The 26,244-nt window shown below is 37.3% G+C and overlaps 1 protein-coding gene across 14 annotated transcripts in view; it reads left to right on the plus strand.

The window, feature by feature from the left end:
* The window catches only part of Wdfy3 (WD repeat and FYVE domain containing 3), a 304,615-nt gene that overhangs the window by 183,128 nt on the left and 95,243 nt on the right, over positions 1–26,244 (plus strand). For 13 of the 14 annotated variants that reach the window (XM_087199311.1, XM_087199312.1, XM_087199309.1 and 10 more), the window contains 9 exons: positions 7,223–7,334; positions 9,212–9,402; positions 13,081–13,233; positions 16,470–16,543; positions 16,625–16,786; positions 18,119–18,213; positions 20,544–20,664; positions 20,877–21,094; positions 24,934–25,172. In XM_087199311.1, the coding sequence (XP_087055437.1) occupies positions 7,223–7,334; positions 9,212–9,402; positions 13,081–13,233; positions 16,470–16,543; positions 16,625–16,786; positions 18,119–18,213; positions 20,544–20,664; positions 20,877–21,094; positions 24,934–25,172 (1,365 nt within the window). The remainder of the gene's footprint in view (positions 1–7,222; positions 7,335–9,211; positions 9,403–13,080; positions 13,234–16,469; positions 16,544–16,624; positions 16,787–18,118; positions 18,214–20,543; positions 20,665–20,876; positions 21,095–24,933; positions 25,173–26,244) is intronic. The other variant, XM_087199314.1, reaches the window with a different exon arrangement.

A 26,244-nucleotide genomic window follows, 5' to 3' on the forward strand; every position in this document is an offset into this window, starting at 1 on the left:
TTATAGCTGAATAGTACTCCATTTTATTAAAAAACAAAAAAAAACACACATGTTCTTTATCCAGTCTCCAGTTGATGGGCACGTGGGCTGCTTCCAAGTTTTAGCTATCACAAACTGTGCTCCTATGAACATGGGTGCACATATATCACCGTGGTATGATTCTTTTACTTCTTTGGGGAAGATACTCAGCAGAGGAATAGCTGGGTCAAATGGAACTTCCAGTCCTAATTCTTTGAGCTATCTCCACACTGATTTCCACAGTGGTTGCACCAGTCTACACCAGCAATGGAGCAGTGTTCCTCTTTCCCCATAGCCGCACCAGCATTTGTTATTGGTTGATTTCATGATAGCAGCCATTCTTTCTGGGGTGAGGTGGAATCTCAGCTTTGTTTTCATTTGCATCTCTCCAATGGCCAGTGATGCTGAACATTTTTTCGTATGTTTATTTGCTGTTTCTACTTCTTTGTGTGAGAAATGTCTGTTCATTTCAGATGCCCATTTTTGGATTGTGTCTTTAAATCTGGGAGGTCTGATTTTTTTTGAGTTCTTCTTGTATTCTAGATAGTAGACCTTTGTCTGAGGAACAGCAGGTAAAAATATTTTCCCACATTGTAGGTTGTCTTTTGGCTCTGTTGGTGGTTTCTTTTGCAGTGCAGAAGCTTTTTAATAAGAAGAGCTCCCACTTGTTGATTGTTTGTGCTAGTTCACGGGCAACACAGGTTTTCTTCATAAAATCGTTTCCCACACCAATGTCTTCAAGAGTTCTACCTAACCTCTGTTCCAGCCAGTTTAGTGTTTCTATTTTAATATTTAGATCTTTAATCCATTTTGATTTTAGTTTAGTGCATGGTGAGAGATATAGGTCTAGTTTTAATCTTTGGCAAGTTGAAACCCAATTTTTCCAGCACCATTTATTAAAGAGGCTGTCTTTCCTTCAGTGAGGGTGTTTGGCTCCTTTGTTGAAGATGAGGTAGCTGAGTGTGTCTGGAGCTGTTTTTGCATCTTCTGATCTGTTCCACTGGTCCTCAGGTCTGTTTCTTTGCCAGTACCATGCTGTTTTTATCACAGTAGCTTTGTAGTATAGTTTCAAGTTGGGGCTTGTGATACCCCTTACCATGTCTCTGTTGCCTAGAATTGCTTTTGCTATTCTAGGACTCTTGTCTCAAATGAATTTTTTTTTTCCTTTAAGTTTATTAGTACATTTTAGGTATGAAATACAGCTACATTCATCATTGGGATATTGTACCTATACATGATGTATCTTGGTTCTTATTTTTTCCCCTTCCCCTGCCCTCCCTTCACCCTCTCCACCCTTCCCTATTTGCAAAGACTTTGTTTCATTTTTTTCATTTTGTCATATTTTTTCTTTTCCCTTCTTTCCTTTCCCCTACCCCTACTCCTTTAGACCTTTTCTTCCTATTACACAGTATCCATTATACATTTTTAAAATTATAATATCAAGATCTAAAAGACATTACCAAAGCTTTTATGGAATTTAAAAGTATACAGAAAGCATATTGCAAAAATCTTTTTTGAAATAAATTTGACAACTTCTAAGAAGTACCTTGAAGACAAATTAATGAAACTGACTCTGGAGGAAATATAAAATTTGAGTAGCACCTGTTAAAGAAAGTCTGTTCCTAGCATGAAAACCTACCTATATGACAACAGCAGACTCATATAACTTTTAACTGATAAATTATATCCTGTCAGTAGTTGCAGAAAAAGTATTGGACTAAATTATTCAGCTGTTCATGGTAAAAGCTATCAGGAGACTAGAAGTAGAGCAGAACCTTCTCAACAGATAAGCCATGTACTCCATACTTCCAGCATACTTTCAGCCTTATATGAATGGAAAAGATACAATGCTTTCTCCCTAAGTTGGGGAACAAGGGCAGATATGCCTACTCTTCATTTGTCCATTAAACTTTGAAACATGGACCCAAACCAAAATAGTCTGGCAATAAAAAGACACAATTGGCAAGGTAGAAGTAAAATCTTTATATGTAGATGAAATGATATCTACAGAGAAAATATTAAGAGATCTGTAGGAGCCCCTAGCACTTGTATTTGAATTTAGCAGGATTCGAAAACACAAGGTATATATAAAAATTCAGGTCTGTGTATACTTGCTATAAATGAAGAATTGGATATTGAAATTTAAAAGTTATGAAGGAGTACAAAAGACCTAGAAAAGTAAAAAGAAAAAAAAAGTGTTGGAAGACATTTATTACCTAATTTTAAGACTACCTAATTTTAAGACTTTCTACAACTACAGTAATCAAGGCAGTGTTGGTATAAGGAAAGACATATAGATCATTGGAATAAAACAGAGAATCTAGAAATAGAACTATGCATATATGGCCCACTGAGTTTTGAAAGATTATTTAACATTAACATTTTATAGAACATAAATTCAATTCAAGACCAGAGGAAAAGATAGTGTTTTCAGCAAATGAAACTAGAACACCTGGTATCCATATGCAAAACATTAACCTCAACCCTTTATTTCCATACATAAAAATAACTTTAAAGGATCTATGAATCTCAATATGAAAGACTAAAACTATAAAAGTTTAAGAAAAATTATAAGGGAAAATGTTCATGAATTTAGGGTAGGCAAGAATTTCCTAGGATACAAAAAACATGATTATAAAAGAAAAAAATTGATGAGATTCCATCAAAATTTAGAACTTTAAATGATATTGTTAAGAAAATGAAAAGTAGTCATTAAACAAACCGTATTTATAATACATATAACCTCTGACCAGAATATATGAAGAACTCTTACAGCTCATTAATAGACCACCCAATTGAAAAGTAGACACAAGAAGATGATAAATAGCCAGTACAGCACAAGAAAAGTTGTGGAACACTAGAATCAGAAAAATACTAATCAGTACCATAACAAGATCCTATTATACACTCATTAGGGCAATGAAGTTAAAAGTTTTAAAAGAACAGATGTCAGCTTAGGTGTGAACCAGTTAGAACTGTCTGATACTGCTAATGTGAATGTAAAATGAGAAAACCATTTTGGAAAACAATATACAAATTTTTTGTGTTACTGTTAAGAACCAACAGTTTCATTCTTAAGTTTTTACTTAAGAGGAATGAAAACACAATAGATTTGTACATACAAGTTGACTGTCCCTTATCTGAAATTCTTGTGATGAGAGTGTTTCAGATCTGGGTTTGAAATCCACTTGATCTGCAAAGAGGATAGCTACTCCTGCTTTTTTTTTTTTTTTTTTTTTGGTTCCTGTAACATACGTATTGTTTTCCACCCTTCAACTTTCAGTCTATGAGTTTCTTTTTGAATTAAATGTGTTTCTTATATGCAGTTTCTTATGTGTTGGATCTTGCTTCTTGACCCATTCTGCCAGTCTATTTCTTTTGATTGGTGGATTGAAACCGTTAATGTTGATGGTTATAACTGATACATATTGACTTATCATTGTCATGACTTTTTCTTTTTGTTGAATTCTCCCCCTTTGGGTTTATTTTCTTGTTGTGCCTGACAGATTCATTCTGCTGGGCTTCCTGGGGTTGTGATCCTTGTTGTCTTTTCCTAGGACATTGTCTAAAAGTTTTTGGATTGCTGGTTTGGTATTCATGAAGTTCCTAAGGTGCTCTCTGTCATGAAAGTATCTTATTTCTCCATCAATTTTGAAAGATAGTTTTGCAGGGTACATGAATCTGGGTTGGTGGCTGTTTTCCTTTAGGGCTTGCAATACTTCAAGCTCTTCTTGCTGTGAAGGTTTGCATTGAGATGTCTGCTGTGATTCTGATGGGCTTTCCTTTGCATGTGATTTGTTTCTTTTCTCTAACTGCTTGTAGAATGTTTTCTTCCGTTGGGTTTCTGGAATCTTAACAATTATATGCCTATGTGTAGATTTTTTTTGATCAAGGCTAGTTGGAATCCTATGTGCCTCACTTATCTGTATGCCAGGTTCTTTTCCCCTGCTTGGGAAATTTTCTGCCATCACTTCTGTGAGCAGTTTTTTTTATGTCATCTGCACTCCCTCCTGTTCATTGACTCCGGTCAGTCTTATGTTATTCTTCTTTGCATTGTCTAGCAGCTGCTGGATTGATTTCTCGCTGTTCCTTACAATTTTAAAGAAATTTTTCTTTTCCTTGTCACTAATTGCAATCTTATCTTCTGTATCTGAAATTCTGTCCTCACATTGGTTCATTCTCCTGTGTAGACTTTCAATGGAGTTTTTAATCTCCTGGAAATCTGTTTGCATGTGTTTTATGGATTCCATCATGTTCCTCAGCTCTGCTATTTTTTTATCTGTGTCCTCTCTAGATTTATTAATCATATCTTGCACTATTGGCACAATCTCTGTTGTTATCTGAGAAATTATTTCTGATTTCATTTTTTCCAGATCATCTTTTGTTGCCAGTTCAGGGAGTCCAGGTGGTTGAGTATCTGATTGTTCTATCTTCTTTCCCTTTGGGGTTGTTTTAGGTGATCTGGAAGACTGGTTTTGAGATTTGTTTATGTGTCTTCTCATTTCAATGCTGGGGGCGGGTGTGCTGCTGGTGCCCTTGCAGCTCACCTTCTTGGTTCTGGGGGCATGCTCTGCTCCTTGACTCTGGGGGCAGTGGTACCTTGCCCCGGAAGGCTCCTCCTCAGTGCTGGGGGTGGATCTCTGTGTTTTAGTTTCTGATGCAAGTATATAATATTTCCACTTAACTTTTCTCAGGCTGCTTTTGAAATTTGCTTTTTATCTTGATCTTTAGTTAAGTTGAGTATGATATACTTAAGCTTTTTGAAAAACCTTTATATTGATTCAAATTTAGTGAACCTCTTGAATTTTTAATTTGTTTATTTCACTAAATTGAATGAATTTTCAGTGATTTTTAAAATTTATTTTTTAAAATTTATTTTATCCCATCCTTCCTTATGCCCCCTACCCTGCCTATGTACAAAAAGCTTTGTTTCCATTTTTCAATAATTATTTCTTTAAATAACTTTCTGGTGCATTTCCCCTCTTTTATTCTGGGACTACAGTTAGCATGTTTTAGTCTTTGTCTTACTATTTCCCTCATGTATTGCTTATATGTGGTTTATCAAGCTCCTCGTTTAGGTCAAAGCATATTCAGTTATTTAGCTCAAAATGAGAATGTCTGAGTGCATTGTTTATATTAATCTCATGTTTATATTAATAATTACTAATACTATTATTAATTAATTCTTATGTTTATAATAATAATATATACATAAGAATTAATATAACAAATGAGAAGTTGAACTTTTCTAGAAAACTAGAGAAAACAAATTTTGGGGTAGGGCTTTAGCTCAGTGGTTCTGCACCTGCCTCACAAGTGCAAGGTCCCTAGTTAGATCCCCAGTACCCCCCCCAAAAAAAGAAAACATGTTTTTTTTGACAATTGCTGTTTGGTAAGCTGTCACTCAGCGTCTTCTCATCAATCCCCTGCTATGTGCCAAGCGTGATTTTGTTCAGGATACAAGAGTGATAGAAAGTAAATTCTTGCCTCTGTGTGTATGTGTGTGTGTATGTTGTATGTACACAAAGAATTTGACACTTCCTTTATATACGTCGCTTTATCTATGAATGCTTCGGTAGTATGTGAGAAGGAAGTTTTCTTGGATCTGTAGCAAAGCTAAGATGTTCACTGACCAGGGAACCAGAGGACCTGAGTGAGGACAACCTATTGGCCATGTTAGTCCCTTGTTACCAAGAGTGCTGGAGTTGCAACCCGAGACCCCCTCGCCATCTGTGCCTCAGTAGCTCTGACTTACTTTTGAAGAGTCTCCACATGTTGGAAGTGTTTACACATTTAAAAAAATAAGTGCCCCAAGGAATCAACAGCTGGGATCTCATCTTATTAAAAAGCTTCACTGCAAGAGAAACCACCAACAGAGCCAAGAGACAACCTACAATGTGGGAAAAAATTTTTACCAGCTAGCTGTTCCTCAGATAAAAGTCTATTGTTTAGAATATATAAAGAACTTAAGAAAATCAGACCCACTCAAATATAAAGGACCCAATTCAAAAATGGGCATCTGAAATGAACAGACATTTCTGAGACAAAGAAGTAAAAGCAGCAAATAATATATCAAAAATGTTGACCCTCACTGGTCATTCAAGAGATGCAGATGAAAAGAACACTGGGATTCCACCTCACCCTGGAAAGAATGATTGCTATCAACAAATCAACCAAAAACAAATGCTGGCAGAGTCGTGGGGAGAAAGGAACCCTTCTTCATTGTTGGTGGGAGTGCAGACTGGTGCAACCACTGTGGAAATCAATATGGAGTTACCTCAAAGAACTAGGATTAGAGGGCTGGGGATTTAGCTCAGTGGTTTCGCAGCCTGCTGTGCAAGTGCGAGGACCCGAGTTCGATCCCCGGTACCAAAAAAAAAAAAAAAAAAGAACTAGGATTAGAAATCCCATTTGACCCAGCTATTCCCTTGCTTGGTATCTTCCAAAAAGAATTAAAAGAATCATACCACAGCGATATATGTTTTATAGCAGCACAGTTTGTAATAGCTAAAACTTGGAAACAGCCCAATTGTCTATGAACTGAAGACTGGATAAAGAAGATGTGTTTTTTTTATGTATATACAATGGAATACTACTCAGCCATAAAGAACAAGAAACTAGAGACATTTATAGCTAAGTGGATGCACATTGAGGCCATACTCCTAAGTGAAATAAATAGAACACATGTGTAAATACCAAATAGTTTCTCTGGTGTGAGAAGCCAAAAGTATAAATAAGAATCAAAATGTATAAATGATATTGTGAAATAGGAAGAAAAGGTCCAAAGGAGTAGGTGAAGTGGGAGTGATAGGGTAAAGAAAAGAAGGGAAAAGAAAAAATACGAGAAAAGGAAAAAAATGGAAACAGTCTTTGTAAATAGGGAAGAGTGGAGGGGGTGAAGGGAAAGGAAGGGAATAGAGAAAAAATAAGAACCAAGATACTCATGTAATGGTACAAGATCCCAATGATGAATGTGACTGTATTGTATACCTAAAATGTACCAGTAAACTTAATGAAAAAAAAAATGTGTCCATTTCTTAAAACATTCTGATGAGGAAGAAAGAAAAAAATACATCAACAATAATACTTTAGTATATGTGCTGCCAAAGTGAGCACCATCAGCAGTCATACAGTTTGTTTCTTTTCCAACCAAAGGATTCAGGCTGTTCCATCTATAATTACATTTTTCTTTGCTCTTCTTTAGTTAGGCATCTCCTCCCACGAGAATGCCACGCCTGTGAAGTTGGTGCACAATTCTGCAGGACACCTGAATGGGCCTGCGCGGACCATTGGGGCCACTCTGATTGGATACTTGGGTGAGTTCAGTTGTCTGTGCTATGTCAGAGTCTCCATGGCCTTTGAATCTGCACTCACTTGAGGGTCGATGTTTAAATTTGTGATTTATGGAGCTGGACCTGTAGTACTCGTTCAGTAGAGATCGATGTGACAATCTCAATTTCCAGCCAACTTTAAAAATCAAAACTTCTGTAATATAATATTTTCCCTCTTTTTAGCACTAATGAACACTGGCTACTTGCTTCCATGTAATTTTCCATGAATTTCAAATTACATGTAGAGAAAAAATTCAAAACTTCTATTAAAATTTAAAATGATTATTGATTGTTTCATGACTCATTTTAGCAGTGGTTTTCTTCATGAATTCTTCTATTATTTAGAAATGGCTAAAAACAACAGCTTCTGAATATAAACACCACATCTACTGGTAATAAATGGTGGACAATCTACAGAGCCTTATATGAGCTATCTGTTTAAAAAGGATTTTTTGTTTTATTTGGTATTTCAAGGTTTTTTTTTTTAGTTTTTCTGTTTTTGGTTTTTGGGGGGTTTTTTTGAATAGGTAGGATTTTGAGTCAAAATGCAGTTGGGCCCTCCAGAATTCATAATCAGTGGTTATTCCTTTTTAATATGCAAAGCCTTTTTAGTTTAACAAAGAGTTGGTGTTGTGTTCGTTCGAATCCTGTCAGCAAAGATCTGGCAGACCTCGGCAGATGCTATGCCCCAGTAACCTACACAAAGCTTAGCTCTGCTTTTCTTGTTTGATACTATTGCGCTGTTAACAGTTTCCTTCACGACAAAGCACGAAGTATTTTTCCTTACTCAGCTCCACAAGTACTGATCACCGCTCTGTGTCCTTTTCACTCTGCAGCAGTAATGTGACGCAGTGGGAAGGGCGCAGGAGGCGCTCACAGGTTGTAGGGTTCATCCCCTCCTCTGTCACTGTGTTACATGAGGTCAGGCATTAGCTCTGTGAACTCCATTTACCTTACCTAGGAACTAAGAAGACTGAACCTGACTGCCTTAAAAGGGAGTTTTAAAAATCCAGTGCCATACCAAATGAAAATATTACAAATACTGCAAAGCACATAGAAGTATAAAATGCATATTAATGCCTGTCGGTTGTGTGTGTGTGTCTGTGTGTGTGTGTGTGTGTGTGTCCCCTCCCCCTTAAGATGGTGTCTCTGTGTTGCCCAGGCTGTCTCAAACTTTTGGGCTCACCTGGTCCTCCCGCCCAGCCTCCTGAGTAGCTGGGACTATAGGCATTCACCACCATGCCCAACTGGTTTTATGTTTTTTAAATTCAGCCTGATCAGTAAGGAAGTGATAATCAAATGATCCCTTTCATAGCAATGCTGGGAATGTAGACATGGTTTAAATGGACACAGAGTCGGGACTGTGTTTTCGTGAGGTTGGGCTCCCTGGAGTTGCAGCTGCCCTGTCCCTAGATCACTGTGCCTGGAGGAGCCTTGGCCGTGGTCAGGGATGTGCTCTCCTAGGCCTGGGGTTAGGAAGTGCCGTGTCCCCACCATGGGCTCCTCTGACCCCCATCCTGACTCAGAGCCACAGCAGTGCATCCCCAGCAGAGCCCTGCTGGCCACTCACCCCAGCACCTCCACACGCTGGGGCCCTTCTGTCAGTCACCCAGAGGGAACCAGCACAGATGCTGGCATTACCCTGACACCCAGGTCCTCTCTGTGTGCTCCTCCAAGTGTGTACAAGGCCATTTATGGCCTTCTCTTAAGCACTTGTGAATTTTTGTTTTTTAGAATTTTTATTGTAGGGCAGAAGATTTTTAAAAACTGAAATTCATAGTTAGAAACAAACTACTTAAGATGCTTTATTTGGTTCTTGTTGACCCGGAGAATTTAATTGTTTCTCACTGTCTTTTAATCAGGAGTAAGAACGTTTGTCCCTAAGCCTGTTGCCACTACTTTGCAGTACATTGGTGGCGCAGCGGCCATCCTGGGCCTGGTGGCCATGGCCTCCGACGTGGAAGGGCTCTATGCCGCCGTCAAGGCCCTGGTGTGTGTGGTCAGGAGCAACCCGCTAGCCAGCAAGGAGATGGAGAGAATCAGGGGCTACCAGGTTTGTAACCAGGACGCTCGCCTTCCCATCATTCTTTCCACATGAACTAAAAAGGCCAGTAGCTGTTACTAAAAGTAACAATATTGGGGCCAGGGATTTAGCTCAGTGGTTCCGGCGCCTGCCTCGCAAGCACAAGGTCCCGAATTCGATCCCTGGTACCAAAAAAAAAATAGTAATGATACCAACAAGAGGATGAGTTGTTTTTGTTATTTTGGTTTACCAATTTTCTCCTTTCTCAGCCAGTCTTGACTTCGGCGACATTGTTTCTGAATAGCTTTAATGTACACAGTTGAATATACTGTGGTCCCTCATCCATGGGAGTGGGTTCCCAATTCCCTCAGATAACAAAATCTGTAAATGCTCAAATCTCATCCAAAATGGAACAGATTTTACCTATAATCATGTCCATCTCCCTCTATACTTTCGGTTTAATTTTTATTTTTATTACTTCATTTTGCAGTACATAATGATTATGTTTATTGTGGGGAGTTGGAACAAGTATATAACACATATTAATTCTGTTTTTGTCCCCTGCCCCTCTCCTCCCTCCCTGCTTTTTTCTTTCTTTTTTTTTTTTTTTTTTTGTCGGTACCAGGGATCAAACTCAGGACTTTGCGGTTTCCAGGCAGATGTGCAGCACTGAGCCATATCCCCAGCCCCTCTCTGCTTTTCTTCCATGTCTTGGTCCCTTTCCCATTTGCCGAAGCTCTATTTCCACTTATTTTAATTCTTTTTTTAATCCCCCTTTATTCCCTTCCTTCCCCCATCCCTCGATCTCTTGTTCCCTTTCTCAATTGAAAAAGATCTCCCTACTTCCTATTATCTTTTATTTTGATTTTTACTTATAATTTGTGTTTCTCATGTAAGAGAGACCATGTGATGTTTAAGCTTGTGTGTCTAATTTGTTTCACCTAAGATTATGGTCTCAAGGTGCATCCATTTTGCTACAAAGGAATCAAGTTTATCCTTCTTTATGTCAAAGTAGTACTCCATTGTGTATAAATACTACATTTTCTTTATCCGTTCAACTGTTGGTCGACACAAAAGCTACTTCTAAGATTTAGCTGTTATGAGTTGTGCTGCTATAAACATGGGTATGCATGGATAACTATGATATGATGTCTTTAGCTCTTTGAGGAAAACATCTAGAAGAGGAATAGCTGAATCAAATAGCTATATGCTTTAATTCACCTCTAGGTTACCTGTAATGCATAATTCAATGTAAATGCTTTGTAAATCATTGCCATGCTGAATTGTCCAAGGAATAATGACAAGAAAAAATACATACCGAATATTTTTTTTGGTTTGTTTTGTTTGTTTGAAGACAGGGTCTCCTGTGTAGTTCAGACTGGCCTTGAACTTGCAGTGATCATCCATTCCTCAGCCTCCCAAGTGCTGGGATTACAGGATTTTCCATATATTTTTGATAAGAATTTGGTTGAAGTCTGTGCATGCAGAACTTTTGTTGTGGAGCTCTGACTGCATTTGCAGATCAACTGTGTGCTGGGACACAGTTGGGACATTTTCTTGTTTTTATGGAAATGGGAATGATAGGGTCATATTATTGTGGCCTGCTTGGGTGACTGCCTTATCTGTGAGGACTCCTGGTGCTCTCTGGTTTTTGCATGCACCTGATTACCTCCCTTGCGTGCTCAGGAGATGCAAAGCCACTAGAGCATAAATGTGCCTTCACTATTCATAAAAAGTCCTGTGGAATTAGAAATAAGCAGCATTCAAATATTAACAATCTACCGGATTTAAGCAGAAAATTACTTTTGAGAAGCAATTTGAGCAGGCACAGTGGTACACAACTGTAATCCAGCTACTTGGGGCACTGAGGCAGGAGGATTGCAAATTCCAGGGCAGCCTGGGCAATTTAGCAGCACTCTATCTCAAAGAGACAGACAGACAGACAGACAGATGAGGTAGATTAGTCAGACAGACAGACAGATAGATCTGGAGATGCAGCTTAGTGTTAGAACATACGCCTTGCATGTAAAAGGCTCTGGGTTCATTCCCCAGCAACACAGGGGAAAAAGTAATATGAAACAAGTGTTTGGTGAAAGATTAAATCCCTCTATTATAGATGCAACATACGTGCTTTCTATAGCATTAGCAGTTAGTCTACTTGTAGTGAATATGCTATTTACTGTACTGCATAGATTTAATTACACCATTTTAATAAGTGTTTTGTTTTGCAATACTTTCAAAATGATTATTGCAGCACTTTTTACCACAAAAAGGAACCAACTATATGTACCAACAGTATGAGAATGACTAAATTATACTATAAATATCCCACACGATATTATTAAGCCTTTAAATTTCTACTTATAAAATCTTTGTTGCAGAAGGAAATATCCTTTTGTGTAGAGAAAAAGAATGCAAAATTGCATGCATGTGGTAGCAGTGACTACCTAAATATTTATTTTTTTATTATTTTAATTTTAAAATTAATTTTATTGGTACATTTTATTGATACATTTTAGGTATACATTTATCATTGATTGCTTGTACCTGTACATATATGATATATCTTGGTTCTTATTTTTTTCCCCATTACCTGTGTGCCCTTCACCCCCTCCACCCTTCCCTATTTACATAGACTTCATTTCCTTTTTTTTTTTTTTTCTTTTCTCATAGTTTTTCCTTTCCCTCTTCTCCTTTCCCCTTCCCCTCCCTTCACTCCTTCATCTTTGGACATTGTTTCCTATTTCAAATTATCAGTTATTCAGTTTAATCATTTTAACTCTTGTTTACACTGTCAGTTTCTCACACTAGTGAAACTATTCGGTATTTACACGTGTGTCCTATTTATTTCACTTTAAGAGTATGGCCTCGATATGCATCCATTTAGCTATAAATGACTCTAGTTTTTTGTTTTTTATGGCTGAGTAGTACTCCATTTTATAAAAAAACCCCACATTTTCTTTATCCAGTTTCCAATTGATGGGCTCGTGGGCTGCTTCCAAGCTTTAGCTATTACAAACTGTGCCGCTATGAACATGGGTGCACATATATCACTGTGGTATGATTCTTTTAATTCTTTTGGGAAGATACCCAGCAGGGGAATAGCTGGGATTTTTAGCAGCTGTACCTAAGACAAAGGACTACTATCTAGAATATATAAAGAACTGAGAAAAATCAGATCCCCCCAAATTCAAAGACCCAATTCAAAAATGGGCATCTGAAATGAACAGACATTTCTCAGACAAAGAAGTAAAAGCAGCAAACAAATATATGAAAAAATGTTCAACATCACTCGTCATTCTAGAGACGCAGATGAAAACAACCCTGAGATTCCACCTCACCCCAGAAAGAATGGCTGCTATCAAGAAATCAACCAATAGCAAATGCTGGCAGGGTTGTGGGGAGAAAGGAACCCTTCTCCATTGTTGGTGGGAGTGCAGACTGGTGCAACCACTGTGGAAATCAGTTTGGAGATACCTCAAAGAACTAGGACAGCTACCTAAATATTTAAATGGGCTTAAAGGGTTACTGTAAAAGTGGATATTGTAATAGCATGATAGGATTGGTTTTCACGTCTTCTCTAATGTTACATTTGACACAGTACAAATTTAGAAGTGAGCTTGGATGTCCCAAGAATTTCTCTCTGTAGCTGTGTGAGACGCATTTGTGATGGTTTATCCATACACATTTGGTGCTGCTTCCTTACAGTTGCTGGCAATGCTGCTTAAAAAGAAGCGCCCCCTCCTCAACAGTCACATCCTTCATCTGACGTTTTCCCTGGTGGGAACGGTTGACAGTGGACACGAGACCTCCATTATTCCAAATTCAACTGCTTTCCAGGACCTTCTGTGTGATTTTGAGGTATTTGTAGAAACACTAACTGATAATAATACATAGTTGATGAATCCTTTTCTTATTCTATGTAATGACAGATCTAAACTCTTTTTTTTCTCTAAAATATGTTTTAAGTTCTATCATTTTGTGATGATCATATTAATAGCAGTTAATAAAACATAAAAAGTAAATTAATAGGGCCGGGGATTTAGCTCAGTGGTTCCACCGCCTGCCTTGCAAGCGTAAGGACCCAAGTTCAATCCCCGGTACCAAAAAAAAGTAGATTAATAGTTACATTCCTTCCCTCCAAATATTTTCTACCATACAAATACCGAAATGAAATGGTGTGGTTCCTTTGCTTAAATAGCTAACTCACTATGTTATAAGAGGCAAACATTTTCATTCAGACAATTTTGGTAGAAACTTTTCTCTAATAAACAGGAACTTTTGCAAATAAACTTTTAAAATAAACAGGTTTGTAATTTTTGTTAATTACAACTGTGTGGTAAAATATCATTCATTTTGCCAAAGTCACAAGTTTTCTTTTCTACTGTGTCTTTGCCCATGAGCACTTTATGAGTGTGGAAGTCCTGTTTGCTTTGTCCTTTTGTCCCCTTTCCACCCCAGATGGTACCATCACCTAAAGTTTGCAAACTGTGACCCTGGGCCACCAACTCTTCTCCCCCATAATTCCCATATGCTGTTTGGTCACGGGTTCCCTAGTAAACAGCCTATGTGTCCTAATCCCTTTATGAAACTATATTTTCAGAGCTTCCTAGCAGCTTCCTTCTGAGTAAGACTCCATGGCCTGTCCACAGTGCCCAGCATCCACAGGCCACAGTAGCAATTTGAGGGGTTTCTTGCCCTCTTGGAATTTGCATGTCTCTTCTCACCTGTCCAGTGTCAAACGTGCTGATTCTCATAACCTTCCCACTACTTTTGATTTTTTTTTTTTTTGAGACCAGGTCTCAATCTGTAATTCAGGCTGTCCTTAAACACACTATGTAGCCCAGGCTGGCCTTGAATTCACTTTGATCCTTCTGCCTCGGCCTCCCAAGTGCTAGGATTACACCCACTACTTTAATATCATTTTCTGGCTGTGACATCCATCCTCGCTCTTTTATCCTTTCTATGGTTTTCTTTCCTTCTGACACTCACCTAGTCCCACAGTCTCAGCTCCATGGAGTTTCCTTTCAAATCTAAATCTCTTAACTTTGACATCCAAATTCCAGACTTTTCTGACTTCTTGCTCAGCATTTCCATTTTTATGTTTCCTCAGGACCTTAACTGACCTTAACATCCTTCCCCAAATTAGCTCTTCTAACTTTTCTGTTGTTACTATTGACCACCGTTCCCTAGATCTGAAATTATAAAATCAGCTTCCTTCTTCCTCCCTGTCTATAAACAGTCTGACACTAAGTCATGTAGATCCTACTTTCATATTTCATATAATCTGCCTTTTCTACTTCTGCTATATCCTGTCCAAGCCCTAGTCAGTTCTCTTAGCTCCAAGGGTAATTATCACTTCTTTCTGTATCTCCTCAAGCTATCCTTTCTACCTTTGTGACCTTGTTTTTTTAAAGGCATGATTACATCACTTTTTCAAGAACTTCCAATGACTTCCCTTTCCTGCACAATAGAGTATTAATTTCTCAGCTTGGTATTCAAAGTTCTAATTCCCAAACTTCTTTTTCTTTTAGAAGATACTTGTTACTTTTTAGCCAAGCACTATATTATTTGCTAAAAATTAAAAAAAAAGAAAATCGCAGAACAGGAAAAAAAAAAAAAGTCCCTCAGAGTCCATGCCTCAAGGCATCTAGTCTGCTAGAAGAGACAGGCAGAGAATTAGACAAGCCTTTGTGAGAGTACAGAGATAAAGGTGCACAAGGAAGGGTGTGGGGAGGACTAAGGAGCCTTGCCTGCCCAATCCAGCTGAAGGTTGTTTTCATCTGTAACTAACAAATTCAAATCATGTACTATCTTTAGTTTTAGATTTCCAATTATAATCTAGTATATAAAGATCAGAAATTTAGTTGCTTAGCAAACTTTGACTTCATTTCACAGTGTGTTGCAAGCTTTATGGCTTATAGTATCTTTTATTACCCCAAACCTCCAGTAGGCTATAAACACCTAATTCATCCCATTTTTAGAACAGCCATTTCACAGATATAAGTAACATGTAATAGCATACAAACATTTATAGTGCTTGGTCTAGAATTCAAATCACACATCTAAAGACAGTCTGTCTCTTTGAAGACCTGTCCCATATGACTGAATAACCCCATCCCTCCCTTCTTATCCTTTATGCCATTACTTTCCTGCATTGACTTCTGTATTTCATAACCTCCACAGCAGTTTTACTATTTTTGCTTTAACTCTTTTTAAAGACTTATTAAAATTCTTTATTTACCCACATGTAGGGTATCTTGTGGCATTCTGTTTCTGTTGTGTTTAATTCTTCAGCCTGCATAATTTCTTTTAACACTTTTTGTAAGGCAGGTGTGCTTGTGATGAATTCTGAAAAACTTCTTTTCCTTGTTTTTTTGAAGGATATTTTTGCATGGATACACTTCTGATTGAATGCTTTTATTTTTTCACACTTTAAAGATGTTAGTCACCCCATTGTGTTATGTTATACTACTTGGGCTATAGTGATCTACAAGGTACTTTTTTCATCAAATTTGGAATTTTTTTAGTCTTTTCTCAACCTTTTCTCCTGTCCCTCTTCTATTTTCTAAACAACACTCACATATCTTAGATTGCCTGATAATATTTCACGCATAACTAGTGCACTATCTGGACATTTGTTTTGCTGTTTTTTTTCTGATACTTTATTGTGAGTAGTTTTTATTCCATACCGATTTTTCTGCAGTGTCTAATCTGCTGTTAATGTTGTCCGGTACATTTTTGACTTTAGATATATTGTCATATCTAGGAGTTTGTTTTGTGGCTATGGTTATCTTCCATTCCTCTCCTCATTGTGTTCATCCTTTTTGTTACTTCTTAAACCTATAGAGCATATTCACATTTAAATATAGATTTAAAGCATGATAATTCCATCTGTCATTTTTGGCCTCTTTAATAGTGATTGATTTTTTTCTCATATGTACAAGGAGTGTTACAGGGACTTACAAAATTAATAAAAGAATTATATTGTTAATTACATAAATGAAATAAGTTCCATGTGCTTTTTTTTTCGGTTGGATTGGCATTTGGGACATTTTTTAACCTTAAATATTTGCCATCCTTTATTTTTATTACAGGTCTGGCTCCATGCACCATATGAACTTCATCTTTCCTTATTCGAACACTTCATTGAGCTGCTCACAGAGTCCAGGTAGTAGTTAATACTCAAGTAGGCGACTGTTCAGTTACAGGGAACATGATAGTATGGTGATTAAACCTTCTTTCCTTTCAGTGAGGCTTCAAAGAATGCCAAGCTAATGAGAGAATTCCAGTTAATCCCAAAGCTGCTTCTGACTCTGAGGGATATGTCTTTGTCCCAGCCGACCATCGCTGCCATTAGTAATGTGCTGAGCTTCTTGCTGCAAGGTTTTCCCAACAGCAATGATCTGCTCAGGTAGTGAAAACAACTGTGTTTGTCTCCTTATTGAGTAGAAGGGCCAGTGAGTTAAGACCAGTGAGATGCTCGTGATAGTTCCCGTGCCTGTGTGACACTTGTCTTGTTAACACCATCAAAGACATCTGTAAGGCGTGCAAACCATGCAGTGCCTCAGAGTCTTGCCTCTATGGGGCAAAGACTGTCGTCGCCACTAGGGAATCAGAATATTGGCCAGAAAAGATGTGGTAATTAGCTCAAGTGAAATTGATCATCCAGACATGAAAATGTCCAGTATAGGAATTTTCAGTCCCTTGCCCTCTTCCCCAAAATCTGCTAATTCTCAACTGTACACACACACACACATGCACGCACACACATCCGCATCACCTGTGTCACCACTTTTCTATTCAGTCTCTAATACTCAAACAGGTATATTTTATTGTTACATATTGAAACTTAATATGTGATGTATTATTTTGCTGAAGTAATAAGGCATATTTATGGAATGTTTGCTGAAATATTCTTTTGTTCATATCATAATCCCCATTTTAATAAAAAAATGGACAAAAAACTACATAAGCCAAGTATTTTCCAAGTGGGCAGTTGCTTAGACTCGGCTTGATCACCACTCCTCATGTGGTCGCCTAGGTAACAGGTGAAATCACATCCATGTGTTAGATCACCCTCAATCAGCTATGCAGTCACTCACTTTTATATTAATTTACCTTAGAAACGTATTTTTTTAACTTGGTGACATTTGAAACTGGACATTAAGAGTTATTTTGGAGAATTAGCTTTATCATCAATGTTTATTTAGAATTTATCCTGACATTAGTGATTACTTTGCTGAAAATTATAACTGAAACCTATCAAAGTTTTAATTTTTTCCCTCCTTTATAAATGAAGAAACAAAGACCCACAGAAGTTAAGCTGCTTGACTCAGGTCACATAGTTATAAAGGATTAGAGCCAGAGTTTTAACTGTATCTGTATTTCCAAAACCCAAATTCTTAATCACTAAGCTACAGTGCATCCTTACAGATAATGTTACAACGCTTGAACTTGGATTGATTGTGCTATATTGTTTGTGAAACCATTTTTTAGTGCATTAAAACAAATTCTTACTTCTGAAGACCTAAATTCTCTTAAAAACACAATTGTATATATGTTACGGTGTTGCATATGTGTGTTATTGGAGGTGGTCCAAGAGGAAACAAACCAAATACAATCAAGTAAATATCCAAGAGATAAAATAAGAAATGCTGTTTTGTTTTCCATTTCTTTGTATTCTGTTACTTGTTTTGAGGAAAGAAAAATAAAATCCATAATTTCTTTTTCCTTTTTTTTAAAGGTTTGGCCAGTTTATTTCTTCTACTTTGCCAACCTTTGCAGTTTGTGAGAAATTTGTAGTTATGGAAATAAATAGTGAAGAGAAATTCGACAGTGGTAAGTTGATCCTGGAGTTTGAGAAAGATAGCAATCAACTAATTACTATGCCCTTTCTCTTTTGACACAAAGTGATAATGCCATGTAATTTTTCTCCTTACTTTGCAGTTTTTAGTCTTCCAGAGGTGAATCTGTTTTATATAAGCCCATTCAATATGCAAAAAAAGAGAACATTGTGTACAAAATTTAGTGGAGTATAAATTTTACCCCAGATAAAATCTTCAGAACAATAAAAATTTTAGAGCTTTCATAGCATTGATCCTTTGAATAGCAAATTCTAGTGTCATTTAAACATTATTTGATTTTTAAAATTTATATCCATTTTTGAAACATAATACTAGAGTCATTTTACATAAGTACAAGAATAACATATCATATATACTGTGTAATACATAGCATACAAGTAGTTGCAAGTTGTGAGTTCTGAGTCCATGAGAAGTACTTTTTTAAAGCATCTTTGCATATTTTTCTCTCTGCTCCTGTATGTTTTTTGTTATATATTGTAGGATGGGAAAGTTGATTGAAAGTGTTGAAAGGCCCTTTGGGGCTGACCTCTGTAATTAAATTCACAGATCATATACAGTCAGCCTGGGCTTCACCTGTGGATTCAACCAACTGCATGCTGAAAATATTTGGGGGCAAAATTACATCTGAGATGAACATGTACAAACATGTTTTTCTTGTAATTATTCCCTAAACAATACAGTAGAACAACCTTTTGCATAGCATTTATGTTGTGTTAGTTATTATAACAAAAGATGACTCAAAGCATATGGGAGGGATTGCATAGGATATATGCAAATGCTGTGCCATTTTACAGAAGGGACTTAAGCATCAGTGGATGCTGGTGTCTGTGCGGGCCTGGAACTAGTCTCCCATGGATACTGACGGATAATTCTATTTACTTAGCATTCTTTTTGTTTTCTTATTCCCTTATTCCAAAGTCCTGTCACATGCATGATTTTCATTCATCTCTTAAAATTCCCACTCATGGAGAGGGTGGAGAAGTCCTGTAAAGTAAGGGTCCCGGCCTTGCAAAGGCATTTCCCTCCATGGTGTCTGTCTTGTCCTGAGCACAGTCTTTCTTATGTGTCATGAGTAAGAAAAAATAGTACAATCATGATTGTCAAAAGAGAGGGCAGGAGATTTGAGAGACTAAGCAAATTGCTGTGAATTACAGGGTAAGTTAGTGACGTATTTGCCATTCATTTGGAACAATGTTGATAATCCTTTGGTGAAACAGATTTGCAGTGGATTCAAAGAATAAAGATCACCTCAAGGGACAACACTTACTGAACACTGTTAAGTGTTTTATACCACAGCTCTGTGCTATCCGCATTTTATGGGACCATTTAAAATGTCTGAATAGATTGTCACTTTATTGTAGAAATACTATTTAAAGGAAGTGATTCTTATAGTATTTGAGGTCTAATGGGATGCTTTTGATAAGACAATTTGCATATCACCAGTATATGCCTCTGGGAAGAAGAGGGGAATCTTCAGTTTCCCTGGGTGAGCTGGAAGCATCCATAATGAATAAAACATTAAAGTACATAGTAAAAGACTGTTTAAAGCCAATAGTTACCCATGGTCCAAACAAGGAAAAGTATGTATGTAACCATGGTGATCCTCAGCCAAGCCTTATTTCTGGTATACAGGGCAATGTGGGAGTCACCTCATCACCTCCAGCTCTTCCATCGTGGAGCTGGCCTGGACCTTCGGGCTTCCGGGACCCAGGCCAAGCGATTCCACAGGCAGCTGCTGAGGTCCTGAGTGTCTGCCTTCCACTCCTTTCCACCTCCCCTTGTGCATTTGTGTGTCACTGCCTTTGTTCTAGGCTATGTGATTCTAATTTTCCTTTTCATATTATATTTATTGAATACATTTGTGCTTCATATTTTCAGTATTTAAATTTGGTAAATTTAACTGTGCCCTTCAAAAAGAAACTAGAAATGAATGTTCTGGGAGGTTGAGGTTCTGTAGCAATTAGAACTTTGATATCTATAGTCTTTGACATCTATTGATAGTCTTTGATATCTATAGTCTTTATTTGATGGCTTTTACCCTTTTTCAGGAGAGAAGAGAGTACTAATGTAAAAGAAGGCTTAAAGCCTTTTTCATCACTGATTAAATTAGGTAATGTCAGATATAAAGGAACAATGTGCAGGGCTCTAAAGAGAAATGATTTCACTGACCTTTTACCTTGTCTGTGTTTTATTAGAGAAAACATTTTCTAAAAGATCTATTTTTCAGTGAGGTTTCAGAGAATCATGTTGGATATGTCTTAGTTCATCTGATATGGGTATTTAATGTATTTATTTTCACTTTAGGAACAGAAGAGGAGTTTGGAGGTCTTGTATCTGCTAATCTTATACTTTTGAGGAACAGACTTCTAGATATCTTGCTAAAACTAGTTTATACATCTAAAGAAAAGACAAGCATTAACTTGCAGTAAGTAGAAACTTTGGAATTGATGGTACCATATGCTAATACTGGTTAATTATATCAAGCAAAAGAAGAAATTGCCGCTGACTTTATATAGATTTTTTTTAAACTATGAAATAAACAGTATCTCAAGAATGAAGCCCAGTCATGTCTTTTAATTTGAAATGCTGATTCCTGAAATTTATTTTATTTCTTTCAATCCACCTGTCTGTGAATAGAGCTTGTGAAGAACTGGTCAGGACCCTGGGTTTTGACTGGATTATGATGTTCATGGAGGAGCACTTGCATTCCACCACGGTGACAGCAGCCATGCGGATCCTAGTTGTCCTGCTGAGCAACCAGTCGATTCTCATCAAGTTTAAAGAAGGCCTCAGTGGTGGAGGATGGCTTGAGCAGACAGATTCTGTCCTAACCAATAAGATCGGAACTGTATTAGGTATGGAACTTCTACAGTCAGCTGCTTTCAGATAAGCTGTTGTGTTTTGTATTCAAATCTTAGCTGAGCTCGTATTCTCCATGTTGTCTCAGGACCATTCAATGTCATAAATTGCAATTAATTCTAGAATGAAAAGCTCAGAAGTTTTCAAATTCACACTGAAGTTGTAGGGAACTAAGATTTGCAAATTCTGAATTCCTATTATAATTCTTTGTAAGATAGGTCCTCATCTCATCTATAAGTAAATAATTAGCAAATTATCAATAGAACTGAAGTAGTAACAGTAATAATAATAGTAATGTTTATTGAGTGTTCATTCTTTGTAAGTTTCTAAACACTGTGTAGTAACTTACTTCCTTTGTATAATAACTGTATGAAGTGTAAATACTATCCTAACCAGTTTACAGATTAAAAAGCTAGATTGTGGGTGTGAAGTCACTTGACACACAGCTAGGAAGTAACAAAATTTGAATCCAGGTCATTCACACCCGAAGTCCAGTCTTTTGGCAGTTATGTAACAATGTGTTTGAAGACTGCAGCTCAGGGTTTCAGCCACAGCGACTCATTCTCTGTTCATTAGTACCATAGCTGTTTTCAAGATACACCCAAGCATTTATGTAATACCAGGAAACCAGAGCTTCCTGTCTTCCAATGTTAGATTTATATGAACTGGCATGTTTCTGTTCGTATTGATGATCTTACTTTAGGAAATATGTATTTGAAAATAATGCTTTTGTTTCAAAGTACAGGCTTTAATTCTTAAAGTACTTTAAAGATACATTTGTTCCTGCAACATTATATGAAATCGTATGTAATTGTGGTCTGTCTGATCCCAAGGAGATGATTACAGGAACTTACATTTGACAGGTGGGAAAGTTATGAGATCAGAATTTATACATAGTCCATTTATTTAGAATATGTAAAGGTGTTATCTGTAGGTATTACTAGGGTTACTTCAGCTATAAAGGCAAATGACAGGATGATAGAGCTTCCAGTGTAGGACTATGCTGTTTTATGGTTATTTTACATGTGGAAAATATCTAAAGAAACTTTGTATGTGATAAAGAACTAGTATCATTTCCAGTTAACCACAAAATGATTTTTTCAAGAAAACCGTTAGCTTTAAAATCTAGTTTCAGTCATTGTGTTTTTTTTTTTAGGGGTGGGGTGGGGGTTTGTTTTTGTTTTGGTTTTTTGAGACAGGGTGTCACTGTGTAGTTCAGCTTGCCAACTCATGGTGATCCTCCTGCCTCAGCCTCCCAAGTGCTGGGATTACAAGCATACACCCCCACATCCAGCTTTAAGTTATTATTATAGATATGTTTTGTGCTCTGAAAAATATATCACTATTTTTCATGGGCACTGGGGAAGACTAAAACCTAAAAATGTGTTTGTTGGGCACAGTTTTGTAAAATCTAGCTTGCAGACCTGAGGAATAGCTATGAGAAAATAAGCAACAGAAAGGGACTGCTTCTTTGGAAGGCCAAAAGCAGCACTAATAATAACACCTAAGATTTATAGAGCACAGTGTGATTTGCAAAATTTTCACTATGCCATCTCAGTTAGCCATCATGAATCTGAAATAGATACGTACTTCATAGTACTGAAATCATTTTTATAAGAAATAAATTAAGCTTGTTAGTATAAATTAAAAATTAGCCTCTCTACTTAGGAGATGAAGATTGTTAATTATATCAGGTTTCTGAGCCAGGAAGTAACAGGGTCTAAGAATCTATCTCCTCTCAGTCTTGGGCTTTATCCATCTGCCATCATATCAGTAATGTTAAAAGATGTGCATTTCCCATATCTGACCTGTTAACTCTCTGCATTAGAATTTGTTTGTCCCTCATCAATACCTGCTTGCACCTTGCATATGCTGTCCTGATTCCAGAAAAGGAATCAAAATATTCAATTTAAACTTGATCTCATTTAATTTAGTTTCTCCTAAATATCTATCTGCTAATACAGAGATGTCTGTATGACAGGAATATGTGTCATCTCATTTGATACTATTTCTCCTTGATCTGAGGAACAATCAAATGATTTTAACTTTAAAATTCATATTTATTAGATTCTGTAAATTTTTTTATAAAAATACCACCCATGCACCTGTAATCTGAATTAATGCCTAAAAATGCCTAATACCAATCATAGTATTTTAAATACTCCTTAGGATTAATAATGGGGGAATATAGTGTGGAACTTTAAAAAGGAAGAGACAGTACTAATATTGGTTTCCTGTTTTTTGTTGTTGTTACTGTTGTTCTGTTTTGTGGTGCTGGGATTTGAACCCAGGGCCTTCTGTATGCTGAGTAAGCACTCTACTGCTGAACTGCATCCCCAAGCCTCATAGTATTGCTTTTTTCGGACGTGCAGTTAGAGCAAAATTATTTTTCTATTTAATGTATAAAGTGCCACTTTATGTTAATACTTTCATTTAGAATTTACTATAAAGCAAAAAAAAATCAGCCTGGTGTCCTAATTAGCCATTCTTTAAGAAATGTGGAGAAGTTATTAATAGGGACACGGGAGAGCACAGTCCTGCAGACTCTAAAATAAAGATTTTGGGCTCCCATCCTTTACCACCATTCATCAACACTGTTATTGAGAATATCTTGTATTTTCTCTTATAAAATTGATAATAGCAATTTCTAATTCACCTATGCATTATGGCTCAAGATGATATATGAAAGAACCTGGTAAATTGCTGTACCAATTTTGTTAATTAGTGGGGTGAACTGTAGAAGATTAATTCACTTCACGCTGAGCAGTTGGTTAGGATAAAAAGCAAGCTAGACGTAAATTATTCTTTTATCATGTGAAGTAGCAGTGGCAAATATATAATATGTGCTTACTTCACCCTAGAAAAAAGAAATTTTAAAAATGTGACTCTCCATTTGAAATATAAATTGCTTTTGAGTACAGCAGTTCTACATTGCTTGGTTGCTTTTCGCACAGATTTGGCTGACGTTTGCTCCGGGATGAATGCTCTGCTAGGTTTGGGGTGGCCCAGGACATGTTGGGGAGGCAGCCTGAATTCACTGTGTAACAGAGGAAGGGTTGGTGGAGACACCAATGCTGTGCACTGCAGGAAGGGCGCTGCCCATCTCCCAAAAACGCTGGGTTTCTGCAGCAGCGTGGATAGCTGCACTACAGGGGGCGAGGGCTTGCTGGCCAGCTGCCCCTGCATGTTGTAGGGCAGCTCATTTTGTTTATTCAGTTAGTCTTTCTCTAAGTCCATAATTTAAGATTAACTGGTTTATCATGGTTTTCAAGACCAATGAAATACATTAACTACTGTACCAAGTATATTTCTAAATTACATTTGTGTAACATCCTCAATTTGGCTGTATTTTGAGTTACACTTTCTTTTTAGGGGAGTAGAAGCAGGAAGAAGAGAGCACTTCTGAAGTTATTCTTTTGTAGAGGGGTGAGGAATACTGGGGATTGAACCTGGGAATACTCTATTAGTGAGTATACTCCCAGCCCTTTTATACTCCCAGCCTTGAACTTGGGATCCTTGGGATTACAGGTGTGCACCACCAGGCCCGGCTGAAGCTATTCTTTTAATGAGTAGAATTTCTGTCCCCTTAGGAAGTATTCTCATACACTTGTATCTGATTGTCACAGCTGTATTTCAAAACCTTTATCCTGGTGGGCTTGCTGAAGTCAGACAGCTGGTAAAGGAAGACTTCTGACGGAAGATGCATTGGATAATTGGAGAGCTGATTGCCCCTGCTTACTTGCATGTTTGGGATAGAAATGTCACATGTGCGGAGTCAGTATTTCTTTGTTGGGCAGTGTGGTTAACTTAATTATTATATTTCCTCTTCTCTTAGGGTTCAACGTGGGCAGGAGTGGTGCTGGAGGGAGATCGACAGTCAGGGAGATTAACCGGGACGCCTGCCACTTCCCTGGGTTTCCAGTTCTCCAGTCCTTCCTTCCTAAACACACTAATGTCCCTGCCCTCTATTTCCTCCTCATGGCCTTGTTTCTGCAGCAGCCAGTTAGTGAGCTGCCTGAGAACCCGCAGGTCAGTGTGCCTGTCGCCAGCAGCCGATGTAAGCAGGGTGGCCAGGTAGGAATTACCTAGTAAGGTGTGCGTGTGACTTGTGGAACGATCACCTTGGGTCCGGGTTAATCACGTGAAACCAGTTACTGATTCCACCACTTTCCTCACATTTAAGATTTGATTTGGGATGGAAACAGTGTGAAAATTCTGTAGAAAGCTTTCCCAACAAGAAGGGCTTTGCCACTTCTCGGCCTCTTTTGCTTTGTGGTTACTCTCTGATTACAAATGCATAGAAGGTGGAATGGTATTAATGGTCATAAAAAGAATTCTTTGGAGTTACACAATTTTTAACTAGAAATATGATTTAATTTCCAGAGAAATTTAGTGCAGGTTCTAATTAGAAAAAATATTTTTAATTTCTTAATAATAGATAACATTGACATTAGGAAAACAATGATTTTATTTGACTTCCAGGTGAAAACTTTTGTGGCTGTCTGTGTAAATCTTGTATTTATTACACTACAGAGCTTTAGGAATTCAGCTTTTCAACTCAACTTTACTTCTGTATAATGCCAAATAATATTCAGATTAATTTTGGTAGTTGACAGACTTTCTAAATGAGGTCACTTAGGCTGAATGAAGCCTTTTAGGAAATCAAGACTCAGAGTCCTGTGTCTGCTTGCTTAACTGGTTTTGAAACACATATGCCACCATAGTAATAAAATATTACATAAAACTGGTATGAACACAGCTCTTCAAATTGATTTCTGTTTTGTCAAGTCTCACCTGTAAAGAATCTAGATTTGAATTATAACATTTGCTGAGTGGGGAAGGTGGTGTCGTTGTGCCTTTAGAAAGATCTTCCTTCAAATCCTCACTTCTGTAACTTCATCTTGGCTAATTAGCTTGTATTTTATTTTTGCTTCTTTAGAAAAAAGATAGAAAGCAGCATACCTAAGACAGGTCACAAGATAATACCTAATATAACTATAAAAAGGGGTTTTGAAATGGAGGGTGGAGAGTTGCTAGGTCTCTATTTCTTCTTTGCTTACTTTAAAAGAAAAGAATCAAATAAATTTTAGAATATTGGAACTTATTAGAAACTCTCCTGAAAAAAACTACTAGTGACTCATCTCTG

Source organism: Heterocephalus glaber, unplaced genomic scaffold (assembly GCF_053883595.1).
Source record: "Heterocephalus glaber isolate CG9 unplaced genomic scaffold, H.glaber_assembly_v1.0 deba00001698, whole genome shotgun sequence".
NCBI lineage: Eukaryota > Metazoa > Chordata > Mammalia > Rodentia > Bathyergidae > Heterocephalus > Heterocephalus glaber.